A 27217-nucleotide genomic window follows, 5' to 3' on the forward strand; every position below is an offset into this window, starting at 1 on the left:
GGAGACAGGAGGCGGCACTGCAAACGGAATTTAAATCCCCTATTTTACAATTGCAATAACCAACCTGGTCACAAAAGGAGATGTGTGTTTGATCAAGAGGGTTTAATCGTAAACTGCTCGCAGGGACCATACACACCTGTACGACACATTCTGAGTGCGACGTGTTTACCGTAAAGCCTTTTAAATCCCGCCCTCCGTTTGGTAGAAAACTCTGATGTCGTTTGGTTTTCCACAAGGCTGACCCACAGGACAGGGAAGGAGGGGGAGAGAGAGAGAGAGAGAGAGAGAGAGGGCAGAAAACACTAAAAACGGAGTAGTCTGGAAGGGGTCGGGGCTTGTATTCCCTCAGCAGGTGAGTAAATCCATAATTATTCCCAGATGTTTGGTTGCAATTTGCGCTTTCCTCGCCTCCCTCCCGTTACTCGCACATTTTGAGGCGCACTGCAGCGTTGGCAAGGAGTGGTCGCTTTTTCGACAGATGAGCACGACTCTCGGTGGCTAACGTTAGCCACCGATGCTAATCTAAAAGTTCAAACGGATTAATCTGTCAGTGAACTCTGCGACTCAAAAGGCCGCACAGTACCAACGAGTGTGACTGTAAATGCCAGGACGGGTCATCTGTAAACGCCGCTTGGCCGCTATGTTTAAATTATTTAGCGGATAACGTTTTTGCTATGCTAGCGTTAGCTCCCCTCTCGGAGGGCTATGTGGGTTATTGTGATGCTAACGCTGCAAGACAGCCAATCCAGGTCATTCTGCTGCTGAGCGAGCATTCAACTCAACAGAGCTGATTTTTTATCTCATTTAGCGGGCCGGTGGCGTTTACAAAGCACCCAGCGTGAGTAAAACGTACAACTCCTAAGCAATTTGTCTTTTTTTAAAAACGTATTTCTGCTGTTTGATGACGTCTTCTTCATTGCTGCTGACCCATATTGCCAAATAATCTGTGTGATTTCTAAATCACTGGAATGCTGGCTGCTCCTGACTTCAGATGGTTCTCACTTTGGGGGCCACATTTCTGGCCTATTTACGCCGCAGCTTATCATTTGAACGTTTGAGAGAGACAAAAAAAAGATGAAACTGAGTTTTTTTTTTTATTTATTTCAATTTCACAACGACATTGGAAACAGCTGGGCAGTGTGCTACCGGATTTTCCTGCAGAACTGAATACAGAGTAAAAGGAAAACATATTTTAATTGTTTAATGTTAGTTGATGATATCGTAAGAGGTAAAATAATTGACATGATCAAGTTGCACTAGTAAACACTTGAGTAGACTGGCGACTTTTCCCACAGAAATGAACTAATTGAGTCATTCTAGTCTGCCTCTCATATGTTGCCAGATTGTCCTATAATTGATTCTTCGGTCTTAAAAACTGATCAAATGTTTTGCAAGAGTCACACGGAATAAAACGGACATTAATTTGAAGCAAAAACCTGATTAGAAAAATTCAAATTTATGAGCTTTAATCAGTTTTCATTAAGAGCTTTTTCTTCTTATCTTAATGGTTAACTAGATGACAAAACAAATGAGCATTTTTCAATAACGATGAGCCACTGTATCAAGAGAATTTTATTGCTTTAAGCTTATTTTAATATTTCATCACCTCTACTCCTTTTGTTGATGACTAAACCTGACTGTAAATATTTAAGGCATGATTGTGTGTACATTAAGGAATGTGTTTGCGAAATCCATTCCTCTGTGTGGGTGGTGGTCGCTCACACAACCTGAGATTATCAGTGAACCTGTTGGGTGGGTCTTGTGTTAACCTGTTTTGTTACTGGAAGAAAAAAAAAGCATGGGTGTGGATAACCGTCAGCATGAGTGTGAACATGTAAGCTAGCCTTTTTCCTCTTTGTAAACACCGGTTTCATGCAGACGTATACTGGATTGTGGTTTAAAGACTTCCATTTAAGCTTTAGGTCTGTCCTGGTAGATGTTTATAGAGTAGGTGTTTGAACTATAGGTGTAACAGGCTCAGGTTTGTTGTTGATCTGCTGGTGCCGCCACTAATAACACCGCACGCCGGGCTCTCCTGGCGACTTGTCTCCAAGCCACTGTTTGATTGCTGACACATGCTCTGAACATAGCCTGTGATTGTGTCTGCTCTCTTAAGGACTCTGGGTTAATCCATAGAGAGCCATAATGGAGGGTGTCTGCATATGTGCGTACATGTTAACTTCACATGTGTATGTGTGAGGAGGTAAGTGGATTAGTGGGGTAAAGCTTCAATCCCATTACAAGTCTTGTTCAGCTTTAGCATCACACTGACTTCGACATCAAACCGCAGTGCCAGTTCGGCTGAAATCGCTTGACCAGATGTGCATTTCTGTGAGTGGATCTCTTGTTTCGGCAGGTGTGAGCGCTCATTTCAAAAACTCGAGTTTAATTAAGTCGACAAAGCCTTCATTGATGGTTACGCATGCGCATGATCACAGATGTCTTCTGACAGGTTTAAGTGAGTCATGCTGACTGATGGCTGCAGAATCAGATGGGAATATCTGACTCGTGGTGTCTCAAGGTTCAATCAGATGTTGTTGACCTCGGAGGCAACGTGCTTGTCGTTTTGAACTTTTGCTGCTGTCATGCTTTGGACGAGCGAGCGTGACCCTTCCTCTGTGCCCTCTTGTTCCCTTCAAAGTTTGGAATGCACTGTCAGGACTTTTGGGGACATGTGACTGGTTGTATTAAAAATTATGCTGTTAGAGTAATCCAGTATTATTATGGATATAAACTGAAATAACTTGTGCTGGTATAAAATGACTTATGTTTACAGTTTCTTGCAATTAATATTCCCACTTTTAGGAACTTCATTGTGTTTAGGCAATCATAAATGAAAATATTGTAGTCAGTCTATTAATGTCTAGGTTATAATTGTTAGTAGTTGATGTGATCAGGTTGTCTGTGTACTGTAAGCACAGACGTTGGTTTAATGTGAATGTCATAGATGAAAAACATCAGAAATTTTGATGTCTAAAAAATATATAAAATTGAGTTTTGCTTATGTATGAATTATTAAGCTAATTATGTTTTTGAAATGCATTTAGGGCTTACAGTCTTAAATTGACTTGCTAAAGTTACTTGTAGAAACGCTTCGTACAGAGTAAAAGAAAAGGTTTTCTTTTCACAGATTCAACATTAGACTAAGTAAGACATCTAAGACTTATCATCTTTTTTATATATAATGAGTGAAGAAAGAGTCCAAGAATACATTAATTCATTAGCAGGTATGCTAGAAAACCTTGTTTGGATAGAATGAATGAAAATCAGGTTTTGGTGCAATTATAGTTTTTGTCTCCCTTTATAAAGGTCATAGAGACGGAAGTGAAAATGATGGGGAACTATTTTAGCAAAAATAGGAAGCGGACTATGTTTGTGTAATTCAGTCATGGGGCAAATAGTGCACCGTGATCCAGAAAGGCGGCCATCGGCGAAGGTCCTGTAGGTGGCGGTTCTGTCGTGGAATTTGTTTTTTGGGGAGCCGAAGATCCATCTCTGATGTCGAATCCATAACATCCTGTTTCTCAGGAAGCTGGCGCGAGGGGAAAGAGGAGGGAGCGGCTATGGGACAACATTGATTGTTTTCATTGTTTGGCGAAACACGCTTCTAACTTTCAAGGCCAAAACCAACAGCTGCGAGAGACGTGGGGAGTGGACAGAAGCCGTTCGTGTCCAAAGAGAAGCCAAATTTAACCCCGTTCTCGCATGGACACACACACACAGGCCCGCTCAGATGTGTGGGCCGATGTTATCTCTACTCCCCGGGTCTTTTCACATTGCTGTCTGTTCTGTCAGTTGCACAAACTTCACATTGTTCCCACCAGCTTCCCAGACTGACAGCTGCAAATTCCCTCCTGCCTGTGGTTAAACTCCAGTCACTCACACACTCCATGCTCTTACAAAATCACACTCCCCTCCAAGCTTCTTAAGAAATAGCAATCATGGTGTATTATTCATCTTCTGGACGTTGCTTTCTCTTTGCGTATGAAGTGAGAGCTTCTGGATGATTGAAAAGGTGGCCGATAAGATATTTAGTTTTCTTTCCCTTGTGTCACAGTGACTGAATAAGTCGCCTTGAAACGCAACAAAAGTAAACAGAGATAGTCGAATGATGATCAGCCACTGTCCATAGCTGTTACTCTGCTTTTCAGTGCAGACGAGGGTGGGCTGTGAAGTTGAATTAGCCCAAGACAATGGTAGGAATGCAAGATTAGCCATTATCCTTCATTCAACAAGCCCAACCTTATCTCTATTATATCCGCTGCTCTTTTATCCTTGTGTTTGCTCCTGCATTCCCTTTGTTTTCCTACCTGAGAGTCCACTTAGGGTAGTGTAGAACAACAATAAGCCCTATCTGTTGTGGATAAAATCTGCCCTTTCCTGACTCTGACCAAATATGGTCATAGTGAAGCAGCGCAGCAATTTGTTATTGGTTCAGGTAGGAGGCTTTGACTCCTAGTGTTGGGTTTATGACATCATGTCTCTGTCAGTCGCTCCTATCCCGCATGTAAATCCAGCTCCCAGTGGTTGTTGCAGATTTTCTTTCCTTGGGAAATTTCATCCAAGCCACTCCTTTTCTCATTAGACCGTCCTCCTTTCCTCCCGTTTTTAAATCACCCTGCTTGCCACACCCCATGTTAGGAATAGAGTGTCACTTTATTGTATTTTTAAAAAAATGCCCAGGAGCACATGGAGTCTTCTTGGTGAAACCACTAGACTCTCTACACGGGCATCACAAAGTCTGATGGGAGTTGCACAATCTGAGTGAGGTGAAACTGTGAGTCACTCATCACCATCTCTCGCTCTCATTATGCCTCTGCTTGTCTCTCCATTTGCACTTGTTAGTGCTTTACCTGTCAGACCCAGGAGCACCAGCTGCTTGAAGTGTAAATGCGGATCCCAGTTGGTTGGCCAAACCCTTGACACTGAGGTATATGTCTGTGCTTGTTGACCAGATGCAGCGAGAGACAGGAAAACACAAATCGAGCCGCTGCCCCTCTCGTCCAACCGGTCGGGCAGGTGTGTGGCAATGGCTGCTGCAGCAAAGCGTGGATTAGGAGATAAGGGCATCCGCTTCCATGGTCCACTTGTTTAACGCTGATATAACAACGTCTCTCTTTGAGCTAACGTAACACGGAAGTTTGGACGGGGGATAAAAGGCAGCTTAGTTGAGAAAACAACAGCATCAGGTTGGCGTTTTTCACATTTAAAATGCGATTCCACCTGAGACAGAAACCCGAGCTCTTTGTGGCCGTTTCGATCTCTGAAACACATTTTCTCGTTTCTGCTGACGGTTAAATTTTCTGTGGCTAAGAGCGAGCGGTCAGCTTCCCACAGCTAGCTGCCGTACGCAGGCCAAATGTTGGGTAAATACAGGGTGTGTCTGAAGGCTGGGACTACTGTGCATCTATCTCTGCCTCTTCCACTCACTGCAAACACAGCTCTGTTGACACGCGTGCTCGCCTTTTTACTCGCCATGTTGCTGTTTTTCAGACTTGGGGACATTTACTGAAAACATTTCTCCTTCACTATCTCTGTTGTTCTTTCCCCTCCACCTTTGTCCTTCTCTGTAGTTCACCCCCCTGTTTGTTTTTGCTTGGATGTTGAAGAGGCCTTCTCCACATGTTCAACTAGAGCCCCATCTCTGAGCGCAGCGTGACCTCTCACCTCTTCTACCAAACCACGCCCACAGGTGAAGGTGTGTATCCGGGATTTTTGCTGAGCGTTTAGACGCTTTGTTTGCTCAAACTCCAGTGAGAAATGTGAACTTCTTGTTTGTGTTTAAGCCAAACTGAGAAATGAACACTTCTCTTTTCGATTTGATGTTTAACTTCCTGCTGAAGTTTTATGCTGTTGTTTTTTTTTTCTTTATCAAAGTAAATTTATGTAGTGTTTGAATTAAAAGGGCAATGACACTTGTTTTTAAAAAAAAATCTAACAATGCTGAAATAACAAAAAGTAACGTAGCCTATAATCAGTTTCCATCATGCAGTTTCCTGTAAAACGAAGCCTTGTCTTGACATGATTCCTAATGTGGCAACTTAAGGCAGTCAGAGGCCTAAAGTGACTCCTCCATTTGTGCATGAAGCTTGTTTATTGATCTGGATGCAGAAGCAAACCATGACACTGACAAATCAACACATTGCATTATTTATATTCGGTGCATTAACTGGAACATTGAAGCATCTGACTTTCTCTTATCGCTGCCCCACACAACTGTGACGCCGTTTTGATCCCTTGTCTGTATGATAACCTTCATTAATATACCAGTTTCTTGGAATAGAGACATTTACAGAAAAATGCAAAACATTATCTATTTGGTTTTATTTAAAACAGAAAAGCCTGAGTTATTCCTTCTGCAGCTGAAGTGCATTTCAGTAATAATGTTTAAATTTTAAATCTGATGCACTGAAGAAAAATGTCTAAAATTTACATGTACATTATACATTTTGATTAACAAGCTGACATTAGATGATATGTTAGTCAGGTTTTGGTCTCATGCAGCAATTTACCATCAACTTCTTCACACATGTGACTTTAGTTGGTTGGTTTGAAACCAAACTGCATTAATAAGAGAACTACATGTCTTCAGTGTCTACCAAAATTGCCTCATTGAAACTGGACCTTTGTAACAAATGAAACATTTTTCAATCAACAGTTTTTTGGTTGTTGTTTTTTTAGCTTTATCACATTTATTTCAGGAATCTTAATGCACTTGTGTGAACATTTTTTGTAGTTTGATCTATTTTAGTCTAATATTTTAAATCTGGTTTCGATACCACTTGCTGCCGTTGCTGTAGATTTGGCATAACATCTGAACCGTTTCCCGCTGCAGTGTAAAACCCTGGAGTTTCATTATTTTGCTTTCACAGGTTGGATGAAAGTCGTGTATAGAAGTGGGGAGTAACTTTGAAGTCAGACCCGGCCTTTTCAAAGGAATAACATAATAATCCACTGTAGTCTAGGGGATTTTCTTTTAATGCAGGTTTCAGATGTCATGGCTTCACGGTTGTGACTAATGTTCTTTTATAGTTGAGGTAAAAGCAAGTCCAACTCTTGTGCAACCTTGATGCCAACAGATAGCCAAGATGATGCCTAATTCTGAGTCATTATAGAAGGTTTTTCAGTTGAAACTGGACAGAAAAGAGTAACTCTTCTTTTCAGTACCAAACCTCCAGATCCTGTAGAATCAGATGTAGCTCCATGTTGTTCTGGAGTGGCAGGTTTACTTTTAAAACCCTTCCCTGTGTGCTGCTGTGTTTGCATCTGTATGACTGTGTGTAACGCCCCCACTCTCACCCCTTGGGGCTGTTCAGTGTGTATGGAGCAGTGTGAGAACGCAGCGGCTCTGCTGGAGTCAGTCAGGGAGCAGGAGGTGCAGTTTGAACAGCTGACCCGGGCTCTGGAGGAGGAGAGGAGGAGAGTTGGCCTCCCCGCCACCAGCCCCACGGCCCTGGGTCACCCCTTCCCTCTCACACAGGTAACACGCCCCGAAGAGTCCAAAACCTCCCCATTTTTCCCATCTTCTGCATCATGGATCCTTCTTCCCCTCATCTGCACCATCCAGTGAATTTAGTTTTAGTCCTTCACAAGCCTCCCATCAGTCATTCTTGCCCTCTCTCTCCTCGGCTCCACCTCCTCTCCATCAAAACTCTGCAAATTGTGCCTTTTGTGTGTTTTGCAGCGAGTTCCTCTCTTTAAGCCCTTGTTTACAGATATTGTTGCATGCCTTCATACTTCCTCTGCCGCTGACGTTTTTGAGATGGCCGTCACTCTTTCAGCACTCTGTCACTCACCGGATGTTCTCTTTAACGTTGATGAGCATCTTTTGTTGCCTGTTCTGGAATTTCAGAAATGCTCCTCCTTCCTTTCAGCATGATGAAATGGATCTGATGGTTGTGCATGTCTCTTGGTTTTCCATACAAAGAAGTACAGCCTAGTTTACAGACACTTTATTGTGTTATTCCAGTCCTGCATTAATCATTTTTCTCCTATTAGGATTTAATGTGCCGTTGTTAATGTAGTCTTAAAGTAAGTTTTAATTGTTTTTTTTATGCTTAAATGCCTTCTTAATGTTTGGCTTTTACTGTTATAATTGATACAACTTTAAAGTGTAGTCATTTAAGTAGAATAAACTCCATCCAGTATTTTTGCTGGCTGTTCTGGTTTATTCAAATAGTCTCAAACTATTCAAATCATTGCCTCAACTAAAGAAATTTGCGAATATGAGCTGTCAGGATTTTTTTTATACATAATCAGAATTTGCTTTTTTGTTGTTTTGAAGGAAGAAACTAGTGATGAAATGTCCAGACTTATAGCTAAGCAATACTTTTTAATATTTATTGCAGTTTTTTTTTTTTTTTTACATTATCCTTTTTTATAAAATTCAGATTTTCCCAACTAGCATTTTATAATTTAGAAGTAGTTTTTTTTCTTACTCTTGAAACATTGTTTCGTATAATTTATTGAAGTATAAATGATTTTTTTTTTTTTTTAATCAAACTGGCATCTGCTGTTGCCTTTAATGCATCAAAAGCTTGACTTGATTTTTTAGTAAAGTCTTGATAAACTTAAACAGGAAAAGCAAACTTTGCTAAGTTTTATTATTGAGAGAATTTTTTATTTACAGAGATTAAATGGGTTTTTCTGGATTATTCACTGTCAGATTTAATCTTGCCTGAATCTTTAGGCTCTTCCGGTAGGGAGAAAATAAATTTTGATTAAATATTTTCTCTTACTCTTAAATAAAAGATTAAAAAAAATCTTAATTTATTTGGATAAAAGTCTTTGCCACACCAAAGCTTCTCGCCCAGCTCATTGGCCATTACTGGAGCTGGTTGTAAACATTCATTTACACACATGAAAGACATTTTTTTTTGTTGTTGTTTTTTTTTTTTTTTTGCAAGACTCCAGATCCAGATTTTTAACTCGAGTCTCTTTCTCCATCACACCTGAATCAATAATTGGGTCATTAATTGGACATATTAGAAGTTGATTGCATCTTGACACATTCCTACTTTTTATTGTATTTTTCTAAAGTAAAACCTTCAAAGTTTAAATGTTTAATCCAGTCCAGATTTTTAAGGTAGTATTAATTTTAATTTATCTGTGTGTTTATCTCAGAGGCCGTTTTCAGCTGTGTTTTTAATTTGTTGGGCAGGTAATAAAATCCAACTGGTGTTTGTTTTGTAATCGCGTGACTAATCTCAAAACGATAGAAAAAATGTAGTATGTATACAAATATGTATACATTTTTACATTGGTGTTGATGGAGGTAAACTGAAGTTTTTCCACCAGGACAAAGTTCATCGGGGTTGGTGGACTAGAAATGACGACCTGTAGAGGAAGTGCGAACCCACTGGACATAAAAATGCTGCCTTCCCGTTAATTTAAAATAACAGGCCTTCCTCTTAGTTAGACATAACGCCTAATCTGGTATGATGCACTATAAATGTGACCTGAGTCAGTAGGTTGAGTCACCATCACTGTCATAGAGAAACTGATAGTAACTGGGTGGATGAATGATGGCTGGGAAAGATATGTAAAGCAATGTAGCAATGCTGTGTTCGCATGATGACTGATATTTCAGGGAGTTTATCTTAAGAATGAATGCTGGTCACAGTTTGATTCTGAGGTGATTATGTAAGCGAGCAGAGCAGGAGGAAGAGGAGTGCAAGAGCGCCTGTCTGCATTCCAAAGTGTTCGCCTTTTTTTTGTGTTTGTCTGGCGCTGATTCACTGAGCCATTAACATGCAGGGACAGGTTGGTCAGCCCTGACTGGGCTTTAGCAGCAGCTAGAGGAACTCTGATTACTTTAAAAAGCACACAGTTTTGACAACTAATGAATATGTGTTGAAGCAAACTGATGTGGTGTTTAATATGATGTTCACAGTTCTTCTTCTTCTCCATCCTAGAACGGGCGTTTAGGGGATGCAGACATAGAACGTCTGAAGCTGACTGACTCGTACATAAACGGCACGCAGGTGTGTTTTTTTTTTATTTTATGCTTGATAAAGGGCACCTGATTGTTTTAGTAATTGAATAAAATTTCATGGTGTACACATTTTTTTATTTAACCACTTATGCCTTTTTTTTTACACAATATTACAAATTCATTGAAAGATGCAAATAAGCCAGTTAATTATTTTTTCATATATATATTTTTTTGCCTAAAATTCAATATTGTAGCAAAGGATGTATCTGCAGCTGAATGAGTACTGTATTAATTTGTTAGTTTTTTTTATTAATAATGGGATAGAGAAAGATACCTAATTTATTTTTAACAGAATTTGAACCAGGTGAAGCTAAAACTATGCCACTTGAATTCAGTGTAGAACAAATTTACCAAAAAATAATTTTTTAACCTTAAATACCAAATGTAGATTATTTGTACAGTTTTGGCATAATTACTGCTCTGAGGACAGTGTTCTTTTAGCAAGTCTGCAAACACCAGTTAACGACTGATCAGTTACTAGATTAGTTGACGATTATTTCACTAGTCAGTAAATCATAATGAATTTGGTTAATTGTTTCAGCACTAGCTTGATCTCTTTTTACGTTTGCTGTTGCTATTACAGTACAGAATGGTGGACCCCGCACACGGAGCTCTTGATGACGGCTACACACCTGAGGATGAATCCCAGGAAGTACACTCTGTCTTTTCTGAGGAAGGAACCAACCGGAGGATAGATAATGGGGTACAGCAACGTTTCATGCTTTCACGGTTTTTGTATCTTTAGAGCGTTTTCCTAAACTAACGTGTCTTGGCTTCTCTGTGTCAGATGAAGAAACCAGTCTCGCGCACGGTCCCGCCCTCTCAGTCGTCTATGGATGGGATGTTGTCACCTGCTATGGGGGTCTACAGCGCCACACTGGACAGGCCTTACAGGCCCACGGGGGTTGGGGACTACCCTACCGCGACAGTACCCCGAAATTATCACTATGCTCCAGTTGGCGGCTATGAAGACTACCGGCCAGGTCCGCCGTCGGAGGCATACACCAGCCTGAGCCGGGGCTCGCACATGGATGATCGCTACAGGTACAGAAATACAAGAAACTCAGAGGAAGTACAAACACAGAACTTCAATGTTCTGCTTCATGCATCACATTTGTTGCAGAAACTACACTTTTTTTGGAACAGAAAAACTTAACGTTTGCATCTGTATGGTTTCTGCAGAGCAGAAATTTAAGTTTCAAGATGAATGCAAAACACTGGTGGATACTAATAAAAGGCTTGCATCCCTCTGCTGATTTATTTTAATGTTTTATTCTATTTTAGGTCAGTTCCATTACGCTATTTGCATTTAACCAGTGCCATTGTTGAATTATTGAACTTATTACTTCCTTTTTGTTTTGTTCACACGTTACATTAAGCTAGAAACTTGTAAACAGGCCTGAGAACCAAGAACACGTTACATGTTCTGTTTTCTGTATGTTTAATACAGGAAGCTCTAATGTGGCCAACCACTTTATACCTCTGTCTTCTGTGTGAATAAGTGACCAAAGTAAATGTGAAACTGCTTTAGTGTTCACATGAACCACTGTGATGTTTTTACAAAGTTAAGACCTCTGAAATGTGCTTTTCTCTTCTATCAAACACCTCAGATGTTTGCCACACAGATAAGATGAAAGCATCTTATCAGAGATTTATACTAAAAATATCTTGCTCCAACTGTAAGAACACAATATTAACTTCCAAGTAACTTTTCAGAAAGAAGTGAGAGCTTGTTTAATTAGCACTTTCTCATCAATATTATATTGATGAGAAAGTGCTAATTATAAGTGAAACAATCTGCTAGTGGAGCAACACATTTTCCTATGTGACAAGTTAAAAAGTTGGCAGTTTATTTCATTTATAGCTGGAACTTTTTACCAATATTAAATAATTATTGACTTAAACAAGCTCCAACTTCTTGCTGAAAATTATTTGTAAGTTAGTTCTGTCTGAAGTATACTAAGATATTTGCACTAGTATCTGGTGGTAATATTTGATTTTTGCAGTCATCTGCTTCTAACTCTTTAAATAAACCTCAATTCAAAAATCCTGAACTATTCTTGTAATGACGTTTATTCTGTAGTGTTTGGGTCAGTTGGAGGGAAGCATTTCACAGATTTTGGTCTCCATGATTCTCCTCCTCGCCTCTCAGGCCCGTCGATGGCTACAGAACTCTGGACTCTGGCTACAGGGCCCACAGCCGCCAGCAGCTGGACCCGTACGCGGCGCAGCCCCAGGTGAGTCGCATGAGGGCGCTGGGGTCAGCGTTGGAGATGAGGTATGGCCACGGCCACTACGGACTGGAGGATGATCAGCGCAGCATGGGGTATGACGACTACGGCATGGGGCCTCCACCCATGCACCCTGGAGGCTACGGTACAATGCCTCGCCTTGGGCCGGGCCCGGGTCCAGGAATAGACAGACGCAGACTCAGGTATGACAGCAAAGTCTTGCTCTTATTTTATAATATCTTGAAGTCCCAGCTTTAGGATGCTCTTGACAAATATTGCTCTGTCTTCCTGAAATCTGCAGAAGTTGCGAAGACACTTTGGACGGTGATGTGGGAGGAGTCGACCCTTATGCATGGGGGGTTCCCACAACGTTGGAGAGGGATAGCATGGTTTCCCTTGACAGCATACTGAGAAAGGGCCCTCCCACTTGGAGGCAGCCAGATCTACCAGAGGTGATCGCCATGCTGAATTACCGTCTGGATCCTGTCAAGGCCAACGCCGCTGCCTACCTTCAGCATCTCACTTTCAAAAATGATAAGGTGGAATATTGCTCAGTTGCATGAACAATAATTATTCACGATCCAGTATTTCAGGTTTTGTTGCTTAATTTTCAGGTTTTTACATAAGGTTTCTAACTACTTTTAGGTGAAGTCAGAAGTGCGCCGCCTAAAGGGCATTCCAGCCTTGGTGTCGATGTTGGATCATCCCAGTAAGGAGGTTCATCATTCAGCCTGCGGCGCTCTGAAGAACATTTCATACGGACGAGACGCAGACAACAAGATCGCCATCAAAAACTGCGATGGTGTTACTGCCCTGGTCAGGCTGCTGAGGAAAACCCACGACCAGGACCTCACTGACACGATCACAGGTCTAACCTCTCACTGGATTCTTGGTTTAAGTAACCTTTTGTTTTACTTTGCTCTGTTTTTGTTTGCTTCTTTTTCTTTTAGAGCTCATCCATAACTTGATTCTGATGATCAAAGTTTTGGTTTTTAGAGATCTAAATTTTGGAAAATTTGGCTTTTTTTTGTTTTTTCACCAAAGCGCTCCTTTGTTTTCCATAGTTCAGAGGGATGTCAGGATGCCCACGGCGGCCATCTTGTTTGACAAGCATGTTTTATAGTCTCAGTTTATTTGGACATTGAATTCAAGTCTACTAAGGGTTCACTTTTTTTTTTTTTTTACATTACAAGAATACAGTCACAGTAATGAGAATAGTTACATGACAAAGGTGGCATAATACCATACCTATTTCTCATAATTTTAAGATGATTTTTAAAAAAATTTAAAATAGTGTCTACATTCTGCTAATACTACGTCATACTTTTTGAAAATATTTTCTGACATGAAAGTGTGGGTCAAAATAAAAAAATTAAAATTGGGAATAAGGTCTGGTATGAAAAAATACCAGATAATTATATAATTTCTTATTATAATAAGAAAATATAATTTTTATTATATCTTTCGGGGTTGAATCAATTACAAACTCAGAATATCTCCAGAGTAGATGAACTAAATGATCAATTTTTGAAATTTCACTCCTAAAAGCTTAATTGATCATTAAATATTGGAAAAATTTAGATTGTAAAGTCGAGGCAAATATAACGTACTCCGTCATGAATCAATAAAACGCTGAATTTTAAGTTTTTTTTATCCGCACACACACTCTACAAATGAGTCATACCAAAGAAATCCATACTTCAGAGATGCGAGAGGCCTTGCTGTTCCACACAATCTGCTTAGTTTTCTCACAGTTAGACCCACAGAGCAAACTTAAAATATGCTCTAATTTTGCGACAGGCACCTTGTGGAACCTCTCCTCCCATGATTCGGTGAAGATGGAGATAGTGGACCACGCTCTGCATGCTCTCGCCGATGAGGTGATTGTTCCTCACTCAGGCTGGGAGAAAGGCGGAGGCGAGGAGAGCTCCAAACCACGACATTTGGAGTGGGATACATCCTTGACCAACACTGCTGGCTGCCTTAGGTATTGGACGGAAAGTGGAGAGAATTGAGAGGAAAACGTGAAATTATGTCCTTAACTTTTCCACCTCGTTCATCAGGAATGTCAGCTCAGAGCGGAGTGAGGCCAGACGAAAGCTGAGGGAATGCACAGGGCTGGTGGATTCTCTCATGTACATTGTCCAGTCACAACTCAACCACAAAGATGTGGATAATAAGGTTATTATTATTATTTTACTGGAATCTGCACATTTTTCATCTACGCATCTTTAATCCCTAGGTTCTCTATTTTTTACTATGGTGAACTTTTGTCTCGTTGTTTCTGCAGCTGGTGGAGAATTGCGTCTGCCTTCTGAGGAACCTGTCCTATCAGGTCCACCATGAAATCCCCGGCTGCGAAAATTACAAAGAGCTGATTCCTGTCAACCAGGGCCCCGCCTCAGCCCACAAGGGAGGCTGCTTTGGTTCACGAAAGGGCAAAGGTCAGTGTCGGACAAGTTTTAAGTCCAAAATTTCCTCTGTGTCTGAGACTTCTGCTGTTTGAAAGCCAGGCAGTCGCTGGTTGGTTTGAGCTTGCTGGTGGCGGAAGCACCTGTTGCTGTTTTTCACACTCTGCCACTGTTTCCCTTCTCCTCTCCCTGCTTCCTCTGTCTTCCCACCCTCCTTCATGTCTTCCTATCTCTCCGCTGTGTTTAGATGAGTGGTTTTCCAAAGGTAAGAGTTTCCTCTTGGTGTTGTCTTGAATGCTTAAGAGCTGCTGCCATCACCCATTTTACTAATGCTAAACAAACATCAGTGAGAAACAAAGGCTGTTTACTCGTGTCACACGGGCATGAACATTCGTCACTGAAACAACGTTGCATGTCGACGGTGCTTTCATCACTCAGTGTCATTTCTAGAAGTAGAACACATAAAACTCACTTTACCTGCATGGGATATTTATTTGATCATTTCTCCAATTTTTTATTTTATTTAATTTTATTTTTGTTATAATTTGCAGCAAAGAGGGATGGGGATGATGGAAGTCCAGAGTCTTACGATTTTCCAAAGAGGACAATACCTGCCAAAGGTATGATCAATAATTTTCTTTTTATGCTCAACATCTGTTTGCTTATCAAGCTCAAGAGTTTGAATATGTGGATATGTTTGTATTTATCTTCATCTAAGTCTGAAAATGTTGGGTTATGTTTTGTTTTATTGAATGACATTTAAAAACCTTTTAACTTTTAAACCAGAGGTTCTCAAATTTCATGTTCAAAGGTTGGGGAAACAAATCTAGATCAATAAATTGTAATCAAATTTAATCAAATGAATTTGATTATCGCTAAATTTTCTAAAATAATTCATACTTGTGACCATAGGCTGCTGTCATTTTGACAGTAAAGAGTGATGAACACTCTAATTTTATAAAAGGTTTAGCATAAGTTTAATTTTCTTTTATGCCTCAGCATTTAAAAGTACTTTTCTATAAAAAATAAGGCTGAGCTATAAAAGTACAACTATCAGTGGTATGTCAAAGCAACTGAAGTAAATCTCAGAAGCCCAGAGTCAGTCATAAAGTAAACCAATAGATAAAAATTAATTTTTTATTTATATTATTGATGCGTTAAGCACACACCTGCTCTATTTATGTGGCAGTCGTGTGCCTGCAGTTATATGGCAGGCCAGTTTCGGCCCTGGACCTTGTGTCTGATACATGTGACTTAACTGCAACACTGTTTCCTAGGTTCTGAGGTCAAACCCAAACCCTGAGTTTTAACTTCCCAGGTAGCTGGAATGCAGCATTGCCTTTAGGTTAAAGGCCTGTCAGGAATCTGTTTGACCCAGAATGCTGTCTGAGCTAATGTGTCTTTAAAACATGTCATCAGCTAAAGGTTCATCAAGCTCTGTTCATTGTTTTGTTGACATCAGGTTATGAGCTGCTGTACCAGCCAGAGGTGGTCCGTGTTTACACTTCTCTGCTCAAAGAGAGCAAGAACCCCTCAGTGCTGGAGGCGGCGGCCGGCGCCATCCAGAACTTGTGTGCCGGACGATGGACCGTAAGTTTCAGATGCTTCAACAACTAAATTACCTTTTTTAAAATACTTGAATTATCTTAATCTTGCTGTAAAGCCTCTGGAAAGCGATGCTTCAGCAGATGATGATGGTGTGTGTGTGTGTCCAGTTTGGTCGGTACATCAGAGCCATGGTGCGTCTGGAAAAGGGCCTCCCCATCGTGACAGAACTGCTCTCCCATAATAACGATCGTGTTGTTCGGGCAATGTCTGGAGCCTTGAGGAACCTCGCCATCGACAACCGCAACAGTGAGCTCTTGGGTAAGATGATCTTCTTTGTTTACTGAAAAACACGTCCTGATGTTCACCTGCGCTGTGAAAATAAAGGAATACTGACTCGTGTCTTTTCTCACGTAGGCGAACATGCTCTGCCTCACCTGGTGGCTGTCCTGCCTGGAGGGCAGAACCAGTCTAGGCGCAATCTGTCAGAGGAAACCACGGTGTCAGTATTGAGCACGCTCACTGAGGTGCTCGGCAACAGAGTGGAGGCAGCAAAGAAACTGAGACTCGCATCTGGCATTGAGAGGCTGGTGCTCATCAGTAAAGATGGGTAAGTGTTTCAGGATTACAGATTTAAAAACCGTGTGGGGATATTATGAGAGAGAATCCTTGCGGGAAATCTGCTCTTTGTAAGACATGTAATTTGATTACAATCGGGTATTTTTTAAAACTGAAGTAATAAAATATAATTAGAACACAAAGTTCAGAAAGTATACACTTTTTGTTAAATTGGAGCATTTTAATGACTGTTTTGTCTCTATTTTTGGAAAAACTAAAGTACAAAAAGAAATGGTGAGATTTACTGACTTAAATAGCTGAATTTGTCAGTACGTATTCTGAAATTGAAGTTTGAATTTTTAGCTCAAAAGAAACTAAAATGTTTGCTATAACAATTGGGCTTTCTCCTGAGACAAAAGGGTCTATATTGAAATCTTTTTGTGTGGCTTTTAGAGAGGAAGCTGGTAACAACCAGAGTTGAGCCAGTTGCAGCTTTGGCACACGACCTGCAACTTTGTTTGCATGAGTAGAAATGTCTTCATATTTTAAAATATTGTGGGGTGTAAATCATATATAAACATACTGAAAGCAAACATACTAAGCACAGGGCACTGTAGGACACCAGCTGATAAACTCACTTTGCGATTTAAGAACTTGCAAATGAGACAAATTGAAGGATTTTAAGATTTTTTTTTTCTGTAGAACAAAGAAATTCAAATAAAGTAACTTTTGTTGACCTGCTTTCCAAGTTGGTCAAGAATTGACAAATTGTGTCTGTTTGAAATCTCAATCAAACTGTGTTGAATGCAGCAAAAATATTTTATCTGATCAGTAGCTTAATATTTAACAGGCTTTTCCAACTTTTGATATTAAAGTTACAAGTCGAAAATGTTGCATGACTCACAAGTTTAAATTAGGAAACTGTCCCACAGAATCGAGTAATTACTTGTTGTTTAAAGTTCAATATCTCCCTTAGTTTATGTAATAAACTGTGTGGACAGTCTAAGCTGAACACGTCTTTAATCTTTATTCGGGTTTCCTCCAGGACCCGTACTGACCGTGAGGTGCGAGGAGTGGCTCAGGTGCTGCAGCTCGTCTGGGCTCACAAAGAGCTGCGCCGGCCGCTGGAGAAGGACGGCTGGAAGAAGACGGACTTCATGGTGAACCTGAACCCGAACACCACGACCACCAATGGACCGAGCACCAGAGCGAATGGCACCTACGAGGACAGCACCACGCCGCTACTGGACAGAGGTACGGACATCATTTCTGCCTCCGAGCCTGAATATGGACGTTTCTTGAAATTAAAGTCTGTAAACTCAAATGCATGTTGCATATTTTTATGGTTATTTTTCATGTCTGCTTGTTTTTAGGAGATAAGAGGGATCTAATTCCCTTGAATGATCTTGGCCCTGGTTAGTATATTAATTTCCTTTGTTTTGGGAATTGGTATTAAAGTCACTCTATGAATGTGCTGATCTGATTTTTATTTTCTCGTTCCTCAGATTCCTACTCTACACTGGACCAGAAGGAGAGGAGACACACTCTGGACGAAACCACAGACACTTTACCGGTACTTTCAAAACCTCGTTTCCTGCCTGAACTGGACTAATCCCTAACCTGATGCACCGCGTTCAATATTTCCTCGCTGTGACCTTTTTAAATGTAACTTACTGACACTTCTCTCACAGTCACTTCCTGTCCACCTTCTTTCTCTCTCTTCCTCCGTCACTCAGCGAGGGGTGTATGGGAGCAGAAAGGGCTCCCTGCCTCTATTGGACTCCTACGATGGTTAGCCCCGCCCCCTCCCCTCTACCCCCCTCTGCATGTAACAGCATGGTATGTCCAACTGACCTCTAATCCTGCATGTTTACTCTGAGCTTCTTTTGTCTCTTATTACTTCAGACCCTCGAATAAACTGGTGTAAATCCACGGTGGTGTGCTGGAACAGAGGTGGAGGTTTATTGTGGTCATGTTTAGATCTGTGACGCCCCCCCGATGTTCTGTGCTGTACATATTGCTGTAGTTTGCTCCTGAGCTGGTCCTTGTGCGTTGTTTCTTCAGGTTTCTAACTCTGGATAATGCAAGTTTAAACGCTAGAACGAGAGTGCAGTGGTGTTGTCACAATATCATTTTATTTTATTTTTTTACGGTCGTAAAATAAATTTTGCTTTCTCAGATTTAATCAATCTCCATCCATCCATCCATCCATCTTCTTCCGCTTATCCGAGGTCGGGTCGCGGGGGTAGCAGCTTCAGAAGGGAGGCCCAGACTTCCCTCTCCCCGGCCACTTCTTCCAGCTCTTCCGGGGGAATCCCGAGGCGTTCCCAGGCCAGCCGAGAGACATAGTCCCTCCAGCGTGTCCTGGGTCTTCCCCGGGGCCTCCTCCCGGTGGGACGTGCCCGGAACACCTCACCAGGGAGGCGTCCAGGAGGCATCCTGACCAGATGCCCAAGCCACCTCAACTGGCTCCTCTCGATGTGAAGGAGCAGCGGCTCTACTCTGAGTCCCTCCCGGATGACTGAGCTTCTCACCCTATCTCTAAGGGAGAGCCCAGCCACCCTACGGAGAAAACCCATTTCGGCCGCTTGTATCCGCGATCTCGTTCTTTCGGTCATGACCCAAAGCTCATGACCATAGATGAGGGTGGGAACGTAGATCGACCGGTAAATCGAGAGCTTCGCTTTTTGGCTCAGCTCTCTCTTCACCACGACGGACCGGTACAGCGCCCGCTTGACAGCAGACGCTGCGCCAATCCGCCTGTCGATCTCCCGCTCCCTTCTTCCCCCATTCGTGAACAAGATCCCGAGATACTTAAACTCCTCCACTTGGGGCAGGACACCCCCCCTGACCCGGAGAAGGCACTCTACCCTTTTCCGGCTCAAGACCATGGCCTCGGATTTGGAGGCACTGATCCCCATCCCGGCCGCTTCACACTCGGCTGCGAACCGATCCAGCGAGAGCTGCAGATCACGATCTGATGAAGCCAAAAGGACCACATCGTCTGCGAAAAGCAGAGATGAGATCCTGAGGCCACCAAATCGGATCCCCTCAACACCTTGGCTGCGCCTAGAAATTCTGTCCATGAAAGTGATGAACAGAATCGGTGACAAAGGGCAGCCCTGGCAGAGTCCAACTCTCACCGGAAACGAGCCCGACTTACTGCCGGCAATGCGGACCAGACTCTGACACCGGTCATACAGGGACCTGACAGCCCGTATCAAAGGGCCCGGTACCCCATACTCCCGGAGAACCCCCCACAGGGCTCCCCGAGGGACACGGTCGAACGCCTTCTCCAAGTCCACAAAACACATGTAGACTGGTTGGGCGAACTCCCATGCACCCTCCAGGACCCTGCTGAGGGTGTAGAGCTGGTCCAGTGTTCCACGACCAGGACGAAAACCACACTGCTCTTCCTGAATCCGAGGTTCGACTATCCGACGGACCCTCCTCTCCAGGACCCCTGAATAGACCTTGCCAGGGAGGCTTAAGAGTGTGACCCCTCTATAATTGGAGCACACCCTCCGGTCCCCCTTTTTGAACAGGGGGACCACCACCCCAGTCTGCCAATCCAGGGGAACTGCCCCCGATGTCCATGCGATATTGCAGAGTCGCGTCAACCAACACAACCCTACAACATCCAGAGCCTTAAGGAACTCCGGGCGGATCTCATCCACCCCCGGGGCCTTGCCACCGCGGAGCTTTTTAACCACCTCGGCGACCTCGCCCCCAGAGATTGGAGAGCCCAACCCAGAGTCCCCAGGCTCCGCTTCCTCAGTGGAAGGCATGTTGGTGGGATTGAGGAGGTCTTCGAAGTACTCTGCCCACCGGCCCACAACGTCCCGAGTAGAGGTCAGCAGCACACCATCCCCACTATAAACAGTGTTGGTGCTGCACCGCTTCCCCCCCCTGAGACGCCGGATGGTGGACCAGAATCGCCTCGAAGCCGTGCGGAAGTCTTTCTCCATGGCCTCTCCAAACTCCTCCCACACCCGAGTTTTTGCCTCAGCAACCGCCCGAGCCGCATGCCGCTTCGCCCGCCGGTACCCATCAGCTGCTTCCGGAGTCCCACAGGCCAAAAAGGCTCGATAGGACTCCTTCTTCAGCCTGACGGCATCCCTCACCGAAGGTGTCCACCAACGGGTTCGAGGGTTGCCGCCGCGACAGGCACCGACAACCTTGCGGCCACAGCTCCGATCGGCCGCCTCGACAATGGAGGCACGGAACACGGTCCACTCAGACTCCATGTCCCCCACCTCCCCCGGGACGTGTTCGAAGTTTTGCCGGAGATGGGAGTTAAAGCTCCGTCTCACAGGGGATTCCGCCAGACGTTCCCAGCAGACCCTCACAACACGTTTGGGCCTGCCAGGTCTGACCGGCTTTCGCCCCCGCCACCGGAGCCAACTCACCACCAGGTAGTGGTCAGTGGACAGCTCCGCACCTCTCTTCACCCGAGTGTCCAAGACATACGGCCGCAGATCCGATGAAACGATGACAAAGTCGATCATCGAACTGCGGCCTAGGGTGTCCTGGTGCCAAGTGCACATATGGACACCCTTATGCTTGAACATGGTGTTCGTTATGGACAATCCATGGCGAGCACAGAAGTCCAGCAACAGAACACCGCTCGAGTTCAGGTCGGGTGGGCCGTTCATCCCAACCACGCCCCTCCAGGTCTCACTGTCGTTGCCCACGTGAGCGTTGAAGTCCCCCAGCAGAACAAGGGAGTCCCCAGGAGGAGCACTCTCCAGTACCCCCTCTAAGGACTCCAAAAAGGGTGGGTAATCTGAACTGTCGTTCGGCCCGTAAGCACAAACGACAGTCAGAACCCGTCCCCCCACCCGTAGGCGGAGGGATCCTACCCTCTCGTTCACCGGGGTAAACCCCAACGTACAGGCGCCGAGATGGGGAGCAACAAGTATGCCCACTCCTGCCCGACGTCTCTCTCCCTGGGCAACTCCAGAGTGGAAGTATGTCCAGCCCCTCTCAAGGAGACTGGTTCCAGAACCAGAGCCATGCGTCGAGGTGAGACCGACTATTTCTAGCCGGAACCTCTCGACCTCACGCACTAGCTCCGGCTCCTTCCCCACCAGAGAGGTGACATTCCACGTCCCAAGAGCCAGTTTCTGCAACCGAGGATCGGACCGCCAGGGTCCCCTCCCTTGGCCGCCACCCATCACACAGTGCACCCGACCCCTTTGGCCCCTCCCACGGGTGGTGGGCCCATGGGAGGGGGGGCCCATGTTTCCTCTTCGGGCTGAGCCCGGCCGGGCTCCATGGGTAAAAGCCCGGCCACCAGACGCTCGCCATCGTGCCCCCCCTCCAGGCCTGGCTCCAGAGTGGGGCCCCGGTGACCCGCGTCCGGGCGAGGGAACACCAAGTCCAAGGTTTTCCTTCATCATTGGGGTCTTCGGGCTGCACTTTGTCTGGTCCCTCACCTAGGACCTGTCTGCCTTGGGTGACCCTACCAGGGGCATGAAGCCCCAGACAGCATAGCTCCTAGGATCATTGGGGCACTCAAACCCCTCCACCACGATAAGGTGGCAGCCCATGGAGGAGATTTAATCAATCTCGAAATATAGAATAGGAGTAAAAAATGTATCATTAAATAACACAAATCAAAATATTACTAACTGAAAAGACTACATATCTTTAGAATATTTTCTTTTTATACGGTCAGAGGATTCCTTTAACTTGATGTTCATCCATTCATTTCTAATGGATTCTCTGTTTTGTTCATATGCTGTGGTGTCTATGAGCACACCCTTGTGGTTATCCTTGAAACTGCACCCTGTGTCCCAGCCTATAAGAAGATTTAACTTGTCTGATTTTATTTTTTGGCACCACTTTAGAAAACACGTATTTAGGGCAAACACCACTTGCAAGTATTTGGATCAAAACCTTTTTTTTTTTTTTTTTTTTTTTTTTTTTTTTTTTAAGATTCATGATCTGTGACACTAACCCATCAGGGATGATTTTGAGGTTATTTTACAGGCATTTTATAAAAGAAGTTGTTACAAATTCAGAAAAATCATAATTTTATCACAGGTAATTTTAAAAATCATAGAGAAAGGTTAACGTATTCAGAATCTATTTTGCCTTTTATTCTTGCAAGCACAGCTTGGTGATGGAGTTTTTTTTTTTGTCACACCTCTGTGAAAAATAAGTCAAGTCACAGGATTTACCACTTCAGGTATAAACCGTCACAGAATGTTGGTTTAAAAAAAGTTAAATGTTTAAGTTGGTCTTAATTCAAGCCTTAAAGTCTTTAAAATGTCACAATTTCCCCTTTAATTTCATTTTGTACATTTATACAATCAATCACCTTTTTTCTCAAATCTAGATTACAATGAAAAGTGTGTGGAAAGCATGAAGTTTAAAAAGAAGCTTCTCATGTTACTGTGTCTTTCATTATCTTAAAGATGAAGAAGAAAAACATCTGATTTTCTAAAGAGTAAAATGAAGAACATTTTCTTTTCAAACATAAAAATAATTGTTGCCGTTTGTGTTAAAACTGATCAAAGTCCAGACACCAAATAAATTAAATGCTGAAACGTATCATAAAGGTAAATGATTAATACTCAAAAACTTTGGCATCCAAACCACCAAACAGCCATGTTGGAAGAAGGTTTTTGCCTGTTCAGTCTGCCTAACTAAACTTTTTAAATAACTATTGTTATGTTTGATTAATAGTCACAGAAAACACTTGAAAACATTGTAATCCACTCGGTCTGCTTTCATTGTACAAAGACGTTTAATTGATGTAAACTACGTGTTAAATCACTGAAGTCTTATCCAGACCCAACAATCACATTTAATCTGAAGTATTAAGTTTAACGTTTGCTAAAATCGTTCTCATCAAAATAAGTTTTCTTTCGCTCATCAGCTTTAATTAAACGCGTTTTATTTTTAAAAGTTGTGACGGCACCAGTGTGCAGCTGCCATGTTGTATCTTTGTTGTTGTTTATAAAGACCTTTTATTTTCTCCGTGGTTTTTAATTTGCGTGTTTTGCTGTTTTTGATTCTACAGAAAAACTCATAGTGTGCATCACCCAGACTGGGCCGCCCCTGCCCTACCACTGCTACTGAGGAGAGCGAGGAGGCAGACATGGACGCCGTCTCCTCCTCTTCCTCTGTCTTACCCTCCTCTCTGTCGCCACACAGCTGGGATCTGAAGATGAGGATCAGCATCCAAAGAAAGTGGTCGTGTTGCAGAAAAACAGTCACAAACAGCACACACACACACACACCTGTTTCATTCAATTGTAGCAGCAGAAATATATTCAGTTTATAAATTATAGCTGTCTTCTGTAAAGGCAATCACCTTTGTTGACAATCATTTTATTCTGCAGCCATCATCCTGCTTTTTTCCCCCCCATTTCTTTTTCTTGCTACTAAGTAAACAGATATTCATGCTCAATATGTTGCTGCCAGCCCCTGCATCTGAACGATGGATCTGTCTTTAGCCGTCTGTGAAGGGGAATATAGTGTACATAGGTGAAACAGGATGACTGCAATGGTTTTGGCGCATTAATTTAAATTGTCCCTTTCCTGGGAATGCTGGGAGGCCGGATGCACCACAGGCTGCGCTGTAGATGGATAATGTTTATATAGGAGTTATTTTCCTGTCTAGAGTTATTTTCTCTCTGTTGGGATGAGCACAGACCTGTATATTTGTCAAAATGCTAAACCTGTGGCTGTGTGTGTGTGTGCGTTTCTTGTGTCAAAATGATTATGGACCCTTGTTTGTTTGTTGATGATTTTTTTTATTATTATTATTATTATTATTGAGTAATGTCTTTGCTTGCACGGACCAGACACGTTTAGTTGTTTTTGTCTGATTGTCCCCTGTTTTAATTTTTTTTTAACTGTCTTATGTTCCTGCTGCCTCTTTTTCTGTTTTTATTTTATTATTTTTTGTTTGTTTTCTGTTACTCTCCCCCAAGTAGAAAATAAGTTTTGAACTGCTTGTTTCATTTTATTCCTGCCTGGATTTAGCAGACTCGTCCAGTACAACGCGTCAAACCTGGTACTGAGATGTGAAGCTGTGACAAACACTACTACATGTTTAACCACTAACCAAACTTTTCCTTTCTCAATACTTACAAGAAGAAAATCGTGTGAACATTCTCTGACTTTTCAAATAAGAGTCTGCCATGTAGCCATTTATTACCTTCACCTCTAAATCCGTTTTGCGTCGCCTGAAATATGAATTTCGGAGGCTTTTGTTACTCAGAGGAGACTCGAGTTTTCCTGCAGCTTTGGGAGAGATGCTCTATAATTTAAATTTTGGTCTGACCCATTTGTTTTGTACTTTGTGTCCAGTGTTTGTTTTATTTTTGGGGGTTTGTATGTGGGTGAGAGCATTATGCAATTTTCTTTTTCTTTTTAATTCAACTTTTACTGCTATGTTTTCAAAAGGAAAAGAGACCAATCTTTCAGTTTTTTTTTCTTAATCTCTTCACACATATAGTATATTTGTACTGTTGCCTATCCATGTAAAATTATGACGTACCATACACCTGCCTTGGCTCTGAGCAGTTGCTTTTTCAGTGAAGTATGTAACTGGTAATACTGTTTGTTTTTTTTATAAATAAAGATTTTTTCTTAGACAAGTTTTGCCACTTGTGTTGTGCTTTCTCTGAGTTGCCAACTAAGAAACGGCACCATAAGATGTCAGAGCTTTATTTTTAAAGCAAGTCCTTTTAAAACACAAATGGCGATATTTTATATTAATCAATTTTGATAATGATCTTGATTCTATTAGACTAGTTTGAATATATTCTTTCAATTTCAAGTGAGTATTGTGAAATTTATGTAAAAGCAATGTTATTCATGTTATTCCCTCATCAAAAGCATACTCGGGTACGAAAAATTCATAGTTCTGCTCTTTTAAATGTATGATTAATTAAAATGTAAAACCTTTTTGCTTTTTTTTTTACATTGTTTTGAAAATTGTCTGCCTTTATTTTGTATCAGAAACAAGATGCTACTTTTGTAACATATTCATTTCTTTGACCCCCTGACTGACAATTGACCTTTCAGATTAAGTTTCTTTAGATTTTTTTTTTTTTTTTTGCTGTGTAGATATTTAATCTAGGTTATAACTTCCCTACATGAGATAAGTGGGAAACTTCTGTCACCAAACATTTCTAATTAAAGAGCCGGTGTGTCTTGGTAATTTCATCCCCTGGCACTCGTTGGGGCAAGTTGCAAACACTAAAACTTGACCCTGTCTGATCTTCTCTCCCTAAAATCAGTTTGCTCTGTGAAGTCTTTTGAAGTTTACTTCATGGATTAACTAATTATCAAAGCTTTCTAATCCAGAAAGAAGATTTGCCTTTGAGCGAGTCTCGTTTCTACTCTCACAGCTCCTGCATCAAACACATTGAACATGTTCACAACAAAGCAGCAGAAGACTGAAGTGCTGACATCCTCAACTTTTCTGTTGTCTCCTGTTACATATTGACATGATTTTGTGCTTTAGGGTTGCGCTCCAGTACTTGTCTTGTCGTTTTCAGTATGTGGCACATTCGAAAGGCAGCTGCTGGATCACGAGGGGGCTTTGGAAGTGCATAGCCGACTGTAAATGGTTTTAGCATTAGTCAGGCTATAGGATTTGTTAAATCAGCCAGTGAGCCAGATTTAATTTAATTTTACCGGCTATGATTCAACAGAGCCAAAGATCGGATTGCTCACTGTGTCTTTTAGCAGCATAACAGAGTTTGAAGTTTCCCCCTGTCTAAAAACAGAAGTTTGAATTTGACCTAGTTTTTACTCTTCTTCAGCATCGAGTACGATGTGCTTCACCCTTGTAGGAACACGTTGTCCCTTTTCAGCTGTACTTGCCTCCTCTGAACATTTTACTATTGAAGTGGTAAACTATATAGTGTTTGCAACCATATTTATACTCTTTTCACCCTGTGTCTCGTTACAACCACAAAAAATGTCCCTTATTGGGATTTTATGTGATAGATCAACACAAATATGTAAATGTGAAGTTGAAGGAAGAGGAATATGTATCTTTCAAATACATGTATGTTTGTATAAATAAATTTCAAAAATACAGGTCTTCTGTGAGTGTTAGAGACCGGTGAGCGCAGCTGGCTGGTCAGGGTTGAAGTTGTGAGACAAACAAGGTTCGGTTATAAAACCATAAATATTTCAAACTTTGAGACTAAAAATTTCACCTGAACTGTTAAGCTTTTTGGCATTCATTCAAAATTAAAAAAAAAAACACCATGTAATGACAAGAAGAAAAACTAAATACAGGGTAATCATGAAAGAAAAGCTTCACTAGACTTGAGATTGGATTGGATTTCAAACTCCAAACTTCACTGGAGGTTAGAGATTGAGATTGCAGGAGGTTTCACCTTTCAGCAGGACAATGGCCTTAAACATGCAGTCAGAGCTACAATGGATTTCTTTTGAGCAAAGCATATTATTGGGTTAGGATGACAGACACTTTAATTAACTGA

General features: G+C 42.2%; 1 protein-coding gene across 9 annotated transcripts; it reads left to right on the plus strand.

The window, feature by feature from the left end:
* The first annotated feature begins 48 nt into the window (after window positions 1-48).
* On the plus strand, window positions 49-25354 carry LOC114138968 (catenin delta-1). Of its 9 annotated transcripts, none has more exons than XM_028008542.1 (22): window positions 49-352; window positions 5574-5698; window positions 7317-7480; window positions 9915-9983; window positions 10578-10697; window positions 10782-11038; window positions 12147-12428; window positions 12527-12764; window positions 12871-13093; window positions 14026-14212; window positions 14289-14406; window positions 14516-14669; window positions 14884-14901; window positions 15188-15256; window positions 16099-16226; window positions 16352-16502; window positions 16599-16791; window positions 17785-17993; window positions 18113-18154; window positions 18245-18312; window positions 18431-18578; window positions 23770-25354. In XM_028008542.1, the coding sequence occupies exons 3-21, from the start codon at window positions 7322-7324 to the stop codon at window positions 18533-18535; spliced, it is 2790 nt and encodes a 929-aa protein (XP_027864343.1). In that variant the 5' UTR covers window positions 49-352; window positions 5574-5698; window positions 7317-7321; the 3' UTR covers window positions 18536-18578; window positions 23770-25354. The 9 variants fall into 9 exon arrangements, with proteins under 9 accessions (XP_027864343.1, XP_027864340.1, XP_027864344.1 ...); XM_028008539.1 differs by having other exon boundaries at window positions 18431-18530; XM_028008543.1 differs by having other exon boundaries at window positions 50-352; window positions 18476-18578.
* Window positions 25355-27217: the final 1863 nt, after the last annotated feature.

This window comes from Xiphophorus couchianus, chromosome 23, assembly GCF_001444195.1.
Source record: "Xiphophorus couchianus chromosome 23, X_couchianus-1.0, whole genome shotgun sequence".
Lineage (NCBI taxonomy): Eukaryota > Metazoa > Chordata > Actinopteri > Cyprinodontiformes > Poeciliidae > Xiphophorus > Xiphophorus couchianus.